This window comes from Aquarana catesbeiana, linkage group LG01 (assembly GCF_042186555.1).
Source record: "Aquarana catesbeiana isolate 2022-GZ linkage group LG01, ASM4218655v1, whole genome shotgun sequence".
In the NCBI taxonomy this organism is placed as follows: domain Eukaryota; kingdom Metazoa; phylum Chordata; class Amphibia; order Anura; family Ranidae; genus Aquarana; species Aquarana catesbeiana.
This window is the reverse complement of record NC_133324.1, coordinates 85,185,286-85,203,170: the sequence shown is the minus strand read 5'-3', so window position 1 is coordinate 85,203,170 and position 17,885 is coordinate 85,185,286. Positions and strand designations below refer to the sequence as shown.

At 44.8% G+C, this 17,885-nt stretch overlaps 1 protein-coding gene across 1 annotated transcript in view; it reads right to left on the bottom strand.

Moving 5' to 3' along the window:
* Positions 1–13,815, bottom strand: part of SKP2 (S-phase kinase associated protein 2) — a 37,850-nt gene extending 24,035 nt beyond the window's left edge. Inside the window, exons 1-5 of the mRNA XM_073621206.1 lie at positions 13,197–13,815; positions 11,191–11,441; positions 8,735–8,846; positions 7,074–7,217; positions 4,249–4,383 (exon numbers count right to left, since the gene is read on the bottom strand). Coding sequence (XP_073477307.1) covers positions 4,249–4,383; positions 7,074–7,217; positions 8,735–8,846; positions 11,191–11,441; positions 13,197–13,204 — 650 coding nt within the window. The 5' untranslated portion in view covers positions 13,205–13,815. The remainder of the gene's footprint in view (positions 1–4,248; positions 4,384–7,073; positions 7,218–8,734; positions 8,847–11,190; positions 11,442–13,196) is intronic.
* Between the last annotated feature and the right edge of the window lie 4,070 nt (positions 13,816–17,885).

Sequence of the window (17,885 nt, the reverse complement as noted above, 5' to 3'; positions counted from 1 at the left end):
GCTTGATCCTGTCTCTGAAGAGAGAAGAAGACTGGTATTTTTGCATTTTCCTCTTTTGCAAAGAGGTCCACTTGGGGATGACCCCAACTCTTGGAAATCTTTTCGAATAATTCCTGATTGAGAGACCACTCTGCTTCCCTTATTTCTTTCCTGCTGAGGAGATCTGCTAAGGTGTTTTCCGTCCCCTTTAGATGGACTGCTGATAGAGAGGCCACATTGTTCTCTGCCCATCTTAGGATCTGATGCGCTAGACCCATTAGGGTTTTGCTTTTTGTGCCCCCTTGCTTTGTTAAATATAATACTGTCGTCATATTGTCTGACAATATTTGGACATGTTGATTCACTAGAAATTCCTGGAGGGAGAGGAGGCTTAAGTGAACAGCCTTTAACTCTCTCCAATTTGAAGATCTTCTGGCTTCTGGTTTGGTCCAAACTCCCTGAACCGTTTTTTCTTCCAGGTGAGCTCCCCATCCCCAGGCGCTGGCATCTGTAGTCAGCCTTCTGGTTACCGGAAAGACCCAAGGAAGCCCTTTTGAAACGTTTCCTAGGTTCCTCCACCACCAGAGAGACCTTTTTGCTCTTGCCCCCAAGTTGAATTTCTTCTCCAGAGGTTCCTGGTATGACCAATTCATCAGGATATCCGATTGCAGAGGACGGGAATGCAACCTGGCCCACTGTACCGAAGGAATTGCTGCTGTCAACAGACCCAGAGCAGACATGGCTTGTCTTACAGAGATCTCTGCGTTGGAATGAAGTGTTATCAGGGTCAACTGCATCTTCTCTATTTTCTCCTGGGGTAGAAAAATTTTCTGTTCTATCGAGTCTATTTCGTACCCCAGAAACCTTACCCTTTGAGATGGAATTAAGTTTGACTTCTGAAGATTGAGAAGCCATCCCAAACCTCTTAAATGTGTTTGAACTGTCTGTAGGTTGACCTCTACTTGACCCCTTGAGTCTGCAAACAGTAGCAGATCGTCCAAATAGGGTACTATTGAAATCCCCTTCAGTCTCAGGGGCTCCAAAGATTCCGCCATCACTTTTGTGAATACCCTGGGAGAAGAGGAAAGACCGAAAGGCAGAGCCCGAAACTGCAGGTGCCAAATCTCCCCTCCCCCCAGATTGACTGCAAGACGCAGGAACCTTTGTGATGGGGGCGCTATTGGTATATGGAGATAGGCATCTCTCAAATCGATGGAAGCCATATGACATTTGGGGGTTAGCAAATTCCTTACTGAGAAAATCGTATCCATCCTGAATTTTTTGTATTTTATGGATCGATTTAGAACCTTTAAATTGAGAATCAGGCGGAACTTTCCTGATGGCTTTTTGACCATAAAAATGTGGGAGTAAAACCCCTTCCCCTCTTGATCTTTCGGAACCTGGGAAATGACCTTCTGTTGCATCAGTTCCTGTAACAGAGACTTCATGGCCAGAGCCTTTTCCCGATCCTTTGGCAGGTTTGTGATGTAAAACCGACTTGGGGGGCTTTGTGAGAATTCCAATTGATAACCCTTTTTGATTAACCCCAGAACAAAAGGACTCTTTGTTGTTTTTTCCCAGATTGGTAAGAAGTCCTGTAGTCTCCCCCCTACTAGATGGTCATTGTTTTTTAGGGGTTTGTTCTGGGGTTCTAAAGAGTACCCCACCTCTACCTCTTCCTCTCTGAGAAGACCAGGGTCTCTTCTGTGTGTGGTCCTTTTCCTTATCGGTTTGTCGAAAAGGACGAAAATTTTTCCTCTGCTGTACCGTTTTCTTCTTCTGTGGGAAAGCTTTCTTCTTGTCTGCTGTCCTGTCAAGGACAGTCTCTAGTTCTGGCCCAAACATCAGGTCTCCTGAAAAGGGAATTCCGCACAGTTTTACTTTAGAAGCTGAATCCCCTGACCAGGTCTTTAGCCAGAGTGCTCTTCTTGCTGAGTTAACAAGCGCAGAGGACCTGGCTGACATCCTGATAGATTCTGCAGAGGCATCTGCCATATATTTTACTGCCTTAAGCAGGGTAGGGAAGGACTCCAATAAGTCCTTTCTGGAGGTACCTGCCACAACATGATTTTTAAGTTGCTCTAACCAGCACTCCAGATTCCTAGCCACAACCGTAGCCGCCATTGCTGGCTTAAGATTAGCTAGAGATGAGTCCCAGGCTTTCTTCAGTAGCCCATCCGCCCTCTTATCCATAGCATCTTTGAGAATACCCATGTCCTCAAAAGCTAAATCAGTCTTCCTAGATACTTGAGAAAAGGCAGCGTCTATTTTTGGTTTTTTATTCCACAATAGTTCCTCATTCTCCTCAAAAGGAAACCTCCTTTTGAGGGTTTTAGAAAAAAACTGTCCTCTCTCTGGGTTCTTCCATTCCTTTTTAATAGTGTCTGTTAACACTTTATGCACAGGGAACACCCTGTGTTTAATTTCCTCCAGCCCCAGGTACATCTTATCATGCACAGACAGCTGAGCCTTTTCTTCCTGGATCTCCAGGGTAGTATAAATTGCCTTGAGTAATTCATCCACCTCCTCAAGTGACAGCTTATATCTAGATGATCTTGACTCTTCTTCCACCTCCTCCTCCTCAGAATCAATGGTTGAGGGTGGAATGCTTTCCCTTTCCTCCTCCGACTCACTTTCCACCTGTCTGGAAGTGGACTGAGGGAAACTGGAGTGAGAACTCTGCTCTTGGCTGGAACTCTGGCCGTGCTTTACAAGGGAACGCACTGTCCCTAGGGCCTCTGCTAACTCCTTCCTCACAGAAGATAAGAGCTCTTTACACTCTTGTGAGGATTCTTCTTTTACTAAAACCACAATGCAGGATTTGCACAGTGGTTTGGGCCAAGAGTCCCTTAAAGGATTTTTGCATGGGGGCACTTTCTCCCTGTTCTCTCTGATTTGGCAGTAGCTTTCTGAAACAGAGAAACAAGAAAAAACCCAGGTCCTTTAGAACTAAGGCTTCAGAGAAAAGTAGTACCTCCAGCCAACACCCTAAGTGCCCAGAGTCTCACTCCTTTGCTGAACTGCTAATGGAAACTGTTACCCCATAGCAGACAGCAGCAGGTTTTGAATAACCACATCAAAGATAAAACACCCAGTGATATAAAAAGGAAAGAGGTGCCACCGCACCTCTCCTACCTGGGCCTGGCCGGGAACCTGGGCGCCTGCATCCGCCATTGCTGCTGACGATTCCGCTGTCTCCATAGTGCAATCCGCAGCTGCTGCACTGTGTACTAGGCTCCATGTGCCAAACAAAAGGAAGTCCCGGCCAGAGGACCCGCCCCTTCCTCCTGCGTTCCAGCAGCAGGAACCAATCGCTGCTACGCCCCGCCGGAAGTATCCGCCCACCGGAACTGACATCACCTGCTGTCCGGGATTCGGCGCCGCCATGCAGAGGCCTGGCATGGACGCTCTTACTGAGCACAACCGCGGCCCCCCGAACACCCCGGGTGGAAAACTTCCGGCAGACCATTACTCCTGTGAGCCGGAGAAGGAAAGGACACCGGAGCACCCTCCTCACGTAAGGGAAGGAGCTGGGTTGGTCTGAGTACCCAAACGTGGAGGTCCTGCCAAAACCCTCTCCTTGGAGAGAGCGCAGCCCCTCTGGTTCCCCAAGCAGTGCTTCCACCATGGCGGATGAAACACTAAAACTGATGGCATGGTGGAAGCAGCTGCTTTTTAAAGGGGCGTTGTCACGCAGTGTTTCCTGTCTAAGAGGTGGAGCTACGCTCTCTCCAAGGTGCTGTCCTGAAAGGCGAAGGGAGAAAAAGTCCTGTTTTGCGGCACTTTCAAAACGCTTTTAAGGCGCTGCCCATTCATTTCAATGGGCAGGGGTGTTTTGGGAGCGCTATAAGCGCTCCCAAGCTGCCCCAAAAGATGCTGCTTGCAGGACTTTTTCTAACGTCCCGCAAGCGCACCGCCTGAGTGTCAAAGCACTCATTGCACTGAATGGGAGGCAGTTTTAAGGCGCTTTTTAGAGGCTATTTCTAGAGCTAAAGTGCCTGAAAACTGTCTCAGTGTGAAAGGGGTCTTAGTAATGTAGTGAAATGCACTCTTTCCTAACTGTGGACTGCCTGCATGATGTTTACAGTAAATCTAAAATTAGCTTTGACTAATTACATAGTATATAAACGCACAGATAAATTCTAGGCTAACTGTAGAAGATCATTTAGACTACTCCAAGAAACTTCCATACAGTGTAAATAAGTGATAAGTATTATACCAGACAATAGTATACCAATAGAATGCCTCTATGGCATTGCTGTCTCTTACCTTATGATGTCATCAGTCAGCTCCAGCCCTTCCACACTCAAATTCTGCAGCCTATGGCAACGGGAAATCATACTCCGCAAAGCGTCTATGCTGATTGTGCAATGAGAAAAGTCTGCGTGTTGTAGACGCAAAGGTCTGTAAAATAGGTTAGTAAATTAAACTGCATTATACTGGTTTACTCAAATACTGCAAATAGCGTATGTTGTAAGTCACAGCAACTAGCTAAGACTGGGAATTTACCAGTCGCTTCCTTTCTCTGGAAATGCATAATGACAATCTACTGTCAAATTATCCCACTGATCTAATTGTGCAGGAAGCAAAGAGTACCAATGGTCCTGCAACACCACCACCTTAGGGTTTACCAAATATGCAATAGGAGGTACAGCATTCCTTAAAAACGGATATGGTAGATTCTAGGCAAGGCATTGAGACATTGTAGTTTGGAACTACAATGGTCCTAGGGTAACTCCACTTTCGTGAAAAAAAATATAGCAAATAACAAAAAATACAGCATATACAATTGGAACACAAGCCATATTGTAATTTAAGGTTACAATCTTCAGTGCTAACATTTTCCATACAATGCAATATGGCTACCTGGAGGCCTTCTGCACGCAGTTGGTGTACAGAACTTCCCCAGAAAAGTAATTACCTTCTTGTGATTGGCTCACCAATTTTTCCAGAAGTCTACACTAAGATTCAAGTCAGATTTTAGGCATCCTCTGCAATAGGCATTATAGTTTGAGATACTCCCTAAGGGTTATTTACTTCTAAAGGGATGCAGATACTGCAACTTTCCTAACTGGAAGATGGCAAGTGCATCAGCTAATTGGACTGAACACAGACACTGCCATTCAGACTTCCAAAGGACACAGTGAAACATACAGCTTTTTTCCCCAAAGGCCAAGTTCACCTAAGTGCACATTTTTTCAGGAAAGAAACTGCATTTACAATTTTTTTCCACAGGAGTCTTGCAGAGTATTGCCATGATCAGTGCATCATAGGTGCAATGTCAGGCTCCTGTAGACATTTGTTTCAGCTTTCTCTTACTAAGGGGGCGATCATAAGCTCCCTCGCAGTCCATTGAAAACTACAAGCAGTCTGCTGTGGTGACTTGTAGTTACTTCATTCACAGGTCGCTGTGAATGACTGACATGGTTGTGCAGGCGGGGCCTTGCACAGCCACAATGATTTTAAGATGCGACACTGGGTGCAGGGAGGGGGGGGGGGGGTTTCTTTGTTAAACGCTAAATACAGGTGTAACGTGCAAAAAGGTGAACCTCTCCATTAAAACAGAAACAGGTCCCTGCTATAAAGTTTGTTAAAATCCCTGCAATGTACATTGATCACCCGGAGGAGATTTATTTTGAACAGCTAAATCAGGAAGAGAAATTGTTTAAATCAGAACAACTCTGTCTCCTTTTTTTGTGGAGAAGTTGTGCAAGTCACAAGGCTGGCTGTACAAACTACAAATCATTGATCAGGTAAAACAGCAAGGAGGGGAGGGGGGAGGACACAGGAGAGTTGCGGCTGAGAGAATCACGCAATGTCAGGGTTTAGCAGCGTAGTCGGTTTGCAGGGGGGAGGGTAGAGCCAGGCAGGATCAGCCAGGTTGTTTTTTTTTTTTTAGGTGTTACAGGGGCCAAATGACACAGCACAAGCACTGTGCTGTATAACATGCTTTAAAGCAGAGATCTGCAATAAGCAGGCCTCCAGCTGTTGCAAAACTTCAAATGCCATCATGCCTCTGGATGTCATGTTTGTGGCTGTCAGAGTCTTGCTCTGCAAGTTCTGCGACAGCTGGAGGTCCGCTAATTGCATATCCCTGCTTTAAAAAAGGAACAGTATGTTATATCTGGGGTTTTTTTTTTTGGGTTAACAAACGCTTCAACTGACAATTGCGCAGTCATGCAACGCTGTACACAAATAAAATTTGTGCTTTTTTTATTTTTTCCCCCCACAGAGCTTTCTTTTGGTGATATAGATATCTCTATTTTTTTTTTTAAACTAGTAATGGCAGCAATAGCAGGGACTGTGATATTGCGGTGGACACTGACACTTTTTAGGGAACAGTTAGACTAATACAGTGATCAGTGCTAAAAAAAAAAAAAAAAAAAAAAGAAAGAAGGATGCACTGTCGCTGTACTATTGACACTGGATGGGAAGAGGGTAATGGGCGATCAAAGGGTTAACTGTGTGCCTAAGCTGTGTTTTGCTACACTGTAAGAGGTGTTTTTAGAAGGGAAAGACATGGATCCTAGTCCCTGTTTTGCAGAGAGACACAGGATCCGTGCCTTCCTTCCTGTCAGAACGGCGATCTGCCTTGTTTACATAGACAGAACGGAGATCTGCCTCTCTGCAGGATTATCGGTGGGTGCTGGTGGACATCGAGTCTGCGGCACCTGCCAATAGGCTACCACTGTATGCAATCACATGCGCGCCCTCTACCTGAAAATGTCAGATTACGTATATATACACACGTGATCCAGCAAAAGGTGCCGCTCTGTAGCAGTAAAACTGCTATAGGGCGGACCTTAAGTGGTTAACTTTGTATTCGGCTGTTTTTAAGCTGCCCAATGGCACTGAGCCTGGGGGAATTCTAGTCAGTACAGGAAACTAGTGTATGCCGGATGGAACAAACTGTGCAGACACTCAAAGTTGAAAAATTCTGCTGATCATTACTGATCAGTCAATACCAGGGCTGTCTACACAATAAACAAATAGAAATGCAGATTGCTTGGCCGATACCAGAAAGCTTGTTTATGTGCAGATCAATGTCTATTCAGATCTTTTGTCTTCCACCTCGTGTCTAGGCGATTGCTCACCTGATCTGTTTAAACATTGGTTCTCCAATACAAGATCTAGGACAGCGCAACACAACCACTCCTAGAGACAACAAATATCCAATTACTCCGTCCACCAAATGTTTTCCAGTGAGGTCTAAACTGTGCCACAGCGATTCATCACACCTAGGAGAAAGGAACAACATGTTTTATATGTAGTATGAGCATGTACAAGACATCCTAAGAAAAAAAAAGTTATTGCAAAGAAATTGCAGAACAGCCTAAATCAATTATCTGAGCAAATGTTTATCACTTACTAGGCTAAACAGCAGTCCGAAAAACCAAAACTGCTGGGGTACTTTTTTTTTGTCCAAATTCTGATATAGCCCAATCTGGTGCTTATATAACAGCCTCCACTTCCCACAGAAATGAAATGCTACTTATACCATTAGTCAGTGCTCATACAATGTATTTGTTCAGCACCAATATGCATAAAAATGCCCAAGTGAAGTCTCACATTTATCTTATTAATACCATACCCCCATATATGTGCATTTCGTAACACTCCCCTTAGCACAAGATTTTTCATACTTATATTGCAAAAGAATTTCAAAAGGTATTCTCACTGTTACTGAGTGTTGGCTACTAAGTGATATAACTCCAATTCCTACTGGTCTGTACAGTAGGGGAAGAAAAAAAAAAAAAAAAAAAAAAAAAAAAAAAAAAAAAAAAAGATTCTTAGTACAATGTTTAACTGAATAAACATTTTGTGACTTCAGTTGGGCCATAGGGCCCTTTCACACTTATACACATTTTTCTTTATATCAACTGTACTTTTTCTTTTTCAATAAGCTATTCCATTTTTTTTTTTTTTTTAACTACACAAAAGCACAGGTATGTTAAGGCCCTTAGAACACAGAGCGGTCTAGGAGCAGTACCGGTTGGTACCTGCACTTAGGGCCCCATGCATTCATGCACAGAATACTGCATTCCAGGCCTTCAGGTACTACTCAATGGACACAGCATTCAGTCTTGTCCAGCTGCAGCCTGCCATAGACTGACAGGCTGCCAGCAGTGGGGCTGGGCACTGCACCTGTCCCTCCGGGGCACACTAAAATGCCTGGAGGGAAACACTGCTCCTAGATGGCCTAGTGTGCAAAAAGGAGCCAACTCTATATATGTGTTAGTTGCCATTAAAAATGAATTGCACATACACAGTGAACTGTTGTACCATGCATTTGCAGGCACATGCAAAAGTGTGTATAGGTGTGAATGGGCCTGGTTTCCCAATGTAAAGAAAAAAAGCACAAAGTGCAGTGTACACTCTCTGCGCTTTCCCTGTTGCTGTAAGATGCTGGAAAAAATGCCAAGTGCTAACATAATGTAGTCTCATCATTACATCGTCAGTGACTGCGCAAAGGCAGAGCAAGAAGGGGCAACATGGAAGTCACATCACTGAAGGAGAGCACACTGGAGTTTAAGTGTGACACGATGTGGGAGTAGGCTGTGCTAGTTCAAGAAAAAAAATCTGAAGGGCTGTCTCAAAAATGTAATACATTTCTGTTACCAAGCTCTGGTGCCATTGGCACATAATATTGCATCTTATACCAATGTCTAGTGTCATCGGTGAATAATATTTGTCATATAATATTGCTTATAGCCACCCTGTAAAAAGATATTACCATATTGAGTTGAACACTTACGATAGTCTCCTCCAGCGTTTACAAACGCAAGATGCTTTCAATAGTTCAGTTAGAGGCAGATAGGATAAGATGCACAGAACTAACTCATCTGGTAGGGAATCCCATGATATACCTTTAGAAAGAAGAGTGGTAGAAAAAAAAAAATATATATGATGCAATGGCTTGACAAACACACAAAAAGGATTGTAAGTACCGTATTTATCGGCATATAACACGCGCCGGCGAATAACACGCACCCCAAGTTTAAGAGGGAATTTTAAGGAAAAAAAAAAACAAACTTACATTTAAATGCCCATCAATGCAGCCTCATCAGTGTCCATCTGCAGCCTTGTCAGTGTCCATCTGTAGTGTTGTCCCCCATTGCAGCCTTGTTAGTGTCCCTCTGTAGCCTGTGTCGTTTGCATCGCATCTTTGAAAATGGCGCCACCGTTCTCGGCCGCTTTCGGCCATTCTCGGCGGCTCTCAGCCGCACTCGGCTTTCGGCGGCTCCCGCGGGACTGCAAGAGGCACCGAGAATGGCCGAAAGCGACCGAGAGCCGCCGAGAATGGCCGAAAGCGGCCGAGAACGGCGGTGCCATTTTCAAAGTCGCCGAGAAAAGCCAAAAGCCGCTGTGAGCGGCCGAAAAGCTCACAATCGGCGGGGGATCGGCGTATAACACGCACCCACGATTTTCAGGGGAAAAAAGTGCGTGTTATACGCCGATAAATACAGTATTTACAGCCTGGTTTAAAAACATACAAACACATTTACATGGCGCTCCTAAACCTGAACACCAGGGGAAAAAGTTGTCAATTAATGCAGTTGTGTGTTCAATAAAAAATATGAGTTAATCATATTTAAAATACATCTAATGAATGTACGGTACATAAATCTGCCTTAGTATTAGCCTCTTGCAATCCCCAGAAGAGAGGATGGTGCAGCGCTAGAGGAAGATTAGGTTCCTGCATGCAAATATGCTGACAAGGAAGAGCAGGTGAGGAGAGTGAGTTACCAAGTGCTAGTGCTCCTTTACTGTTGCCGATAGGGAGGTAACCAAGCCACATGTAATATATGGCAGGAGTGTGTGAATCTCAGGACCTGCTAGACAAATGAAAATTCTTTATCAGCTCCCATGTATGCATTTCATGAATGTATCTCTTTGCCTAAAAAAATAAAATTGCTTAAATATTTATGATCAAATTAAATGTAGATCGCATCCGTGCAAAGTCAGATGAACAGAGGATTCGATCTGATGCTGCATCTGTATCCCACTGGCTCTGCAGTGACAACTGAGCGATCAAACTCCACTGATCCCTCAGTTCTCCCTTCTGCTCTGAGCAGAGGGCTGGGACTGTCAGTTTCTGGATCTCTGCTCTGCCCCTCCAGCGCTCACTGGAGTGCTGGGCTGTGGCAGGGCGGGAGCGGCAGGCTCAGGCTCTCGGCGGATTGCCAAGAGGCTGATCCAGGTTTCTGGTTGGATCCCAACTATATGGTGGGGATCTTTTCAGAGCTTGGACCAGTGACGTTAGCAAGCTTCAGCCTGCTGTCAGCTAAAAACGGGGCACAGGAGTGCAGAACGAACTGCACTCCTGGGATCCACAGGAGAAGTACAGCCAAAAAAAAGCATTGACCATAGTTCTCCTTTAAATTAGAGAATGCAAGCCATGTCAGATTGTAGGGATGATTTTAATGACCATACCCTGTCTTTCATGGTATCTACCATGGGCTGCTTTGTGGTTGGAAAAGCAGAGATGGGATCAGTGTGGATGCTGTTGTCATCAGGGAAAAGCACAGGCTACATTCACCTCCGGTGAGGGGTAGAGGAAGATCCACTGGGTTGCGACAGCCTTGCCCTGGATTTCGCAGGGTTGCCTATGGAAGGATGATGGATGAGCCCGAGGAGGTAGTGGGACCTGCAGAGCCATGTGAAGCCGATTTTGGGCACGTATTAATGCTGCTGGTTTAATTAGTGTGTTTGGCACCGGCCGCATTGAGAGAGCAGCTGCCAGCACCATTTTGTTGTAGCTCACACCCGGCAGAGAGCTGCTGCTGCCGCTCTTTCCCTTTGATGGTCATTCTGCTGCTAGGCCGGGAGGGTGAAAAGTGCAGCAAAGGCAGAAGGAAGCTCCGAGAAGCCCTGTTAAAACCTGAAGTCCCCGATGCCTGGAGAGAGTCTCGTCAAAATGTAGACATCTTCCAGAGAGGTCAGCGCCACCCCCCCCAGGGGCCCAGTTTCTAACAGTCCGTGGCCCAGAGATTAGTGACCTCTGCTTTAAAGGCCTCATGTTTGTTTCTCATAACACACAGGCTCTCTAGCAACATGTATCGCACCACTTGAACCTAGAAAAAGTTGTCAGGTGGCTCCAAAACTTGCCCTTAACTGCTATCTCTATTTTTACGTAGACATTACCCTGAGTTTTGGTGGCTCATACATACCGCACACCTTCACTTGATCACAGCACTCTACAGTTCCTACCTGATGTAGAGCTTTTTGCTGCTCTTGGACGTCTAGCAATAACAAAGGTGTCATCTTTCTCCTTTGGCTTCTGGCGCTTCTGTGGTGGAGTAATCTTTACGATTTGGTCCAGAGGAGTATTTTCTGTGTCCAGTGCATCTTTCTCTATGGGTGTTACTCCCATTCCACAAAGCAGGTCGGAGCTCTTCTTGGAGTCCCATGTCCAGTTTGCGGAGTTCCTGGCAGAAGCAGGAATTTCCTTTAGATGTTTCCTGCATGAAGTACAAATAAAATATTATTTATCTTTTTTCCATACTGTACCCACAGTGCAAGAGAAGGATCAAGGTGCCGCATAAAATAAGAACACACTCCTATGAATCCCCTATAAATTTTAGTTCCTATTTTTCACAAAATCTGACAGATGCAACACAATCTATTCATATCACCATATCAATAAACAATCCTGTGCTAGCTCACCAAAATGCCTCAATAAAAACACACACTATATATATATATAAAAATCCCTACCGAAACTGCCCTTCCAGGTGCAATGACACCATTGGATTTGCATCTGCCCTCCCCACGCTTGGGAGTAGCACAGCGCCTCCTCTGGCAACTGATAAGAACAGATACTACACTTGATCTTAGCCAAAAGGGGGATCAGATCGTCTCTGCCGCTACCGAAGGATCCTGTAAGCGGCGGAGACGCCCGGGACGTGGCAGAAGGCAGGTGGGCACCTCTCACTGCCGATAAAAGCGGAGACCACTTTTATCCGAAAGCGGACCGCCTGCCATTGAAGAAAATACCGGGGCTTAGGGCAGCTATATACTGCCATAAGAACGGTATTTAACGTCACAAAGTGGCAACGTAAATCCACGGTGGGCGGTCCAGAAGTGTTTTTTTTTTTTAAAAAGGTGCTAAACTTCCACTATTATTTACGCTGTAAGTTGTGTATACTGCTTGTGTGTTAGCTGCCTAGATTTTAGATATTATTTTAACACACACAGCGCAGAATTCCCGCATTTTATTTTTGAGAACAGGCTTCTGTTTACATTGTGATTGGTCACAGCTGATCACGTGGTAAAAAAAAAAAAAAAAAAAAAAAAAAGCCGCCGCTGATTGGCTCTTTACCTCAATCTGTGATCAGCAGGGCCCGGAGGACACAGCGATCACAGAGCGCCCCGCAGCGAGTGCCGTCGCGGGAGGACGTCATATGATGCCCTCCCAGAACTGGCCGGGCCACGCTGTAGCGTGGTCTGCAAGTGGCTGCAAACCCTTCGAGACCACTTTGTAATAATAAGACTTACCTGTAGCTACTCTGGATATCTCCTAAACCCGCACGGTTTGCATGTACTGAGATCATCGACACATGTGCACTGAAGAAAAGTGTTGCATGACCGCGCAATTGTCAAAGTGTGAGAGCGCTGAAAGTTGAACATTGGTCTGGGCAGGAAGGGGGGGTAAAAGTGCCCCCCCCCAGTATTGAAGTAGTTATAGAGAGAATGGTCGGTGTAGATCCGGGGGGGGGGACACACACGTGTTTCGAGATACACACCATTTGTAGAAAAAAAAAAAACCGCACGTTTCCATCTGCATTTTTTTTCGTGTTTTTCACTTAAATGGGCTGCCAAAGACGTACGTTTTCCGGAACACAACGGTGCGGAGGAGACCCCCCCACAAATATCGGAGATCACTCGTCTACAGACATTGGTGTACACAGCCCAGCCCCTCCCGGTAAGGAAATACGCCCCGCGTTGTACATCTCCGGGTGAATGAGGTCCTATGGAGACATATGGAGGAGCCCGGATCACACCTACATGATGGGAAACATATCAGTGATTATAAGGGGGGGGGGGGGGGGGGCGAGACCTGACTGATATCTCCCTCCCCCAACTATACACAGGGCTCCGCTCCATCCGGGGCCCTCTCTCCCCTCACACCGGCAGTCATAGAGAGGAGGGAGGACTGCCGCACCCGGGTGTATCGGTCTATACAGGTTCTCCCCGGTAGTGTCCGGTGATATTACCTGCTCATCGTACGCCCGCCCGCCAGATCTCCTTCCCTTTTACAAACTTCCCGCGTCCCTCCACATACACGTACGGGCGCGCCGCCGACGTCACGCACAGCTCCCTGCGTTCTGCAAACTAGTGCACGGCGTGGCTTTGTAATGAGCGCTTACCACGTCTGCCCGGTAGAGGTCGCTGCAGGAACACTGACGTCCCAGTGTCATGGGAGGACTACCCAGTCACTATCAGGCTGGATGGTTTTAAAACTTTTCTCGCTTTTACTAACAAAAAATAAATAAATACAAAAAAAAAAAAACATGTATACCATAAAAACATAGAAAAGTGACGGCAGAAAAAGACCAAGTTGTCCATCAAGTCTGCCCATTTTTTTTTGTGTTTGTTTTTTAGTGGCTTTTTTTAGTGGTTTTTTTTGCTGTTTTTTTTTTGTTTTTGTTTTTTGGGTGGTTTTTTTCTTTGGTGCCTTTTTGTTGTTTTTGTGTGTTTTTAGTGTGTTTTTTTGTGTTTTTTTTTTGTTTTTTGTGTTTGTGTTTTAGTGGGGTTTTTTGTGTTTGTTTTTGTGTTTGTTTTTTTTTGGGTGTCTTTTTGTTGTTTTTTTGTGCTTGTTTTTAGTGTGTTTTTTTGTTGTTTTTTTTTTTTTTTTTCTTTTTTTGTGTTTTTTTTTTTTTTTTCTTTTTCAGTGTTTTTTTTGTTTTTTTTGTAGTTTTTTTTGTTTTTTTCATTAAAGCGGCGTTGCACCCAAAAGAGGAACTTCCGCTCATTTGTCTGCTCCCCCTTCCAGTGTCACATTTGGAACCTTTCGGGGGGGGGGGAGCTGTCTTTGACACAAGTATCCTGTCCCCACTTCCAGGAGACCGGGCCGTGGCGAGTTACGTCAGCAGCTCAGCTCACTCTTCCTTCCGTCTCCTCCACCCCATGCCGCCGGGCCAGTAGGAGAACACAGCGGTGCCTCGCACATGTGCAGCAGGGACTGTGAAGCTGTAATGCTACACTACCGGGTTCCCTTACCGGCAATGGCGGCGGCAGCACGCGACAGCCAATGGAGACATCAGCTGCAGTGCTGACATCCCTGGACTCCAGGACAGGTAAGTGTCCTATTATTAAAAGCCAGCAGCTGCAGTCTGTGTACAGTATGGGTAGCTGCTGACTTTTAATTTTTGGAGGGGTGGGCGGACCTCCTCTTTAAAGCGGAGCGCCGCCGAAAAATTTTTTTTTAAAAGTCAGCAGCTACAAATACTGCAGCTGCTGACTTTTAAAACATGGACACTTACCTGTCCAGGGCGCCCGCGATGTCGGCACCCGAGGCCGAAGCGTCTCTCTGTCCTCGGGTGCTGCCGCCTCCATCTTCGGTAAGGGAATCAGGAAGTGAAGCCGTGTGGCTTCACTTCCCGGTTCCCTACTGCGCATGCGCGAGTCGCGCAGCGCAATACGGCTGGTCCCTGCTGCCTCTGGGACCCGTGTGTTTCCCAGCAGGCAGCGGGGAGGGAGCAGGAAGTGGCGTAAATAACCGCAGATTCTGCGGCTATCTATGCCGGAAGTGGGTACAGATACCTGTAATATACAGGTATCTGTACCCCCCTCCCCCCTGAAAGGTGCCAACTGTGTCACCGGAGGGGGGGGGGAGGAATCTGATGAGTGGAAGTTCCACTTTTGGGTGGAACTCCACTTTAACTTTGTTGTCTGACTATAGACCTATGGTTAACCCAAGCATGTTTGAAGCCATTTACTGGCAGTATTAAACCCATAACAAAAAATGTATTATATTACAGCTTACCAATCATTAGGTGGGTATAGAGGTGAGCCGAATAGAAATTTTGGTGCCAAACCAGGAAATTCAGGATGTACTTGGCCAGAAACCGAAAATTACAGTTTTTTTTAAAACGACAGTGAAACCTTGGATTGCGAGCATAATACGTTCCGGAAACATGCTTGTAATTCGAAGCACACCAGAGAAAACGCAATCCGTTTCTGCATGTGCGTTTTTGATGCAGTCCAGTTATTTTTTCCCCCCTCTTTTTTCTTAACCTTAAATAAGAACATGTGTGTTCCAGTGCGTTTTTGGTGGTGTGTTTAGGTGCGTTCCGGTGTGTGCCAGTGCGTTTTTAATGCATTTTACAGCGTTTCAGTACAGTCCAGTGCAGGAAAAATGCAGCATATTCAGGCAAGTTCACACCATAGAAATGTAGTCCGGATGCTTTTCTGCATGCATGTTTTTGATGCATTTTTGGTGCGTTCCAGTGCATTTTTGAAGCAATCCAGTGCATTTTCCTCCTTTTTTTTCTTAACCTCAAATAAGGAGATGTGTGTTCCAGTGCGTTTTAGGTGCGTTACGTTGCATTTTTGATGCGTTTTATCGCGTTCTACTTTTTTTCTGGAACTAGACTGCACCGGAACTGCAAGTACTGGTGTGAACTATGCCATCGAAAAACATATAATCTACTATCCATGCGTTTTTGATGCAGAAAAAAAAAAAAAAAACGCACTGGACTGCATGTGGTGTGAACTGGCCCTTCTACTTTTTTTCTGGAACTGATCGCACTGGTGTGAACTATGTCATTGAAAACCATATAACCTACTATCCATGCGTTTTTGATACAGGAAAAAAATGCAATGGACTGCATGTGGTGTGAACTGGCCCTCAAAGAGAAGACTCAGTTGTGACGTGACGCTACTCCTATTGTAAAACACTCTCAGACCAAGTTACTCGCAATCCAAGGTTTTACTGTGTATATATCTTTATATATAATTGTCTTATATTCAATTGTTGCATTAATATCATGAATTTAAATAAATATGACTTTATTATGGGGCAGCACAGTGGCGCAGTGGGTAGCACTCTCGCCTAGCAGTAAGAAGCGGTCGCTGGTTTGAATCCCGACCACGACACTACCTGCCTGGAGTTTGCATGTTCTCCCTGTGTCTGCGTGGGTTTCCTCCGGGTACTCCGGTTTCCTCCCACACTCCAAAGACATGCTGGTAGGTTAACTGGATCCTGTCTAAATTGTCCCTAGTATGTATGAATGTGAGTTAGGGACCTTAGATTGTAAGCTCCTTGAGGGTATAGGGACTGATGTGAATGTATAATATATATATGTAAAGCGCTGCGTAAATTGACGGCGCTATATAAGTACCTGAAATAAATAAATAAATAAATAAATTATCGGCCCCTTTAGCACAAGAAAAGCTCAAGAAAACTGCATCCCTCTAAATTCTATGTTTATCTTCACACTGGTCCGCCACACTCCCGTTGTGGTGTTAAAAATCTTGCTTGCTGCATTTTTGGTCAGTTAAAAAAAAAAAAAAAACGCACCAAAAAGCACCTCCCCATTGAAATTCATTGAAAACAAAGCAAGAACTCATCAATAACTCACCTGTGTTAGGTTTTTAAATCACATGGCCTATAAAAAACCCCACAAGCACAATTAAATCGTGGCAAAATCGCGTGCGTTTTTCTGTGCCGTTATAGGCACCTTTTTCTCTATCGGCAAAATGCAGAAAACACCATTTTGGCAGAATATGTTTTGGCTGTTGAAATATTGGTGCATCTCTAATTAGATGTGGTAACTGCATTTGTTTTTTTGTTTTAGCATTTTTCCCCTCTGTTTTCACCTGGTGATCCTGCCAGCAAAACACTTCCTGTATGCACACGGCCATAAAAATTTTACTGATGTTATTACATGTGTGTTTTCTAGGAGAAACGTCTCTGCATAATGATCAGTGAAATACTTGCATATGGAATGCGTTTAACCACTTCAATAACGGGCATTTTTACCCCCTTCCTGCCCAGGCCAATTTTCAGTTTTCAGCGCTGTCACACTTTGAATGACAATTGCACGGTCATGCAACACTGTACCCAAATGAAATTTTTATAATTTCTTTCCCCACAAATAGAGCTTCCTTTTGGTGGTATTTGATCACCTCTGCGGTTTTTGTTTCTTGCGCTATAAACAAAAGAAGAGGGACAAGTTTGGAAAAAAACACAATATTTTTCACTTTTTGTTATAATAAACATCCCAATTTTTTTTTAAAAAAAAACACATTTTTTCCTCAGTTTAGGCCGATATGTATTCTTCTACATATTTTTGGTTAAAAAAAAAATCACTATAAGCGTATATTGATTGGTTACGTTACGATGGGTGAGGCGGAGAGCAGATCCGCCGGCGCCGGATGTAGATCATAGTCCGCCGGAGTATCTATGATCATCGGAGGCCGGGCGCGATGTTATGACGTCACTCCCGGCCTCTCCATTCAAAAAAACGACACCGCTTCGGCTGGGAAGCGGTGATCGTTTTATTTATTTTTTTTTATTTCAGGCTTCCCAGCCTAGTGGTGAGATGTGGGGTCTTATTGACCCCCATATCTCACTATTAAGAGGACCTGTCATGTCATATTCCTATTACAAGGGATGTTTACATTCCTTGTAATATGAATAAAAGTGATCAAATTTTTTTTTTTTCAAAAAAGTGTCAAAATAAAAATAAAAAAATAAAATTAACAATAAAAAAAAATTTTTTTTTAAAGCGGCGCTGTCCCCGTGTGCTCGCACGTAGAAGCGAACGCATACTTAAGTCCCGCCCACATATGAAAACGGTGTTCAAACCACACATGTGAGGTATCGCCGCGAACGTTGGAGTGAGAGCAATCATTTTGTCCCTAGACCTCCTCTGTAACTCAAAACATGTTAGCGGTAA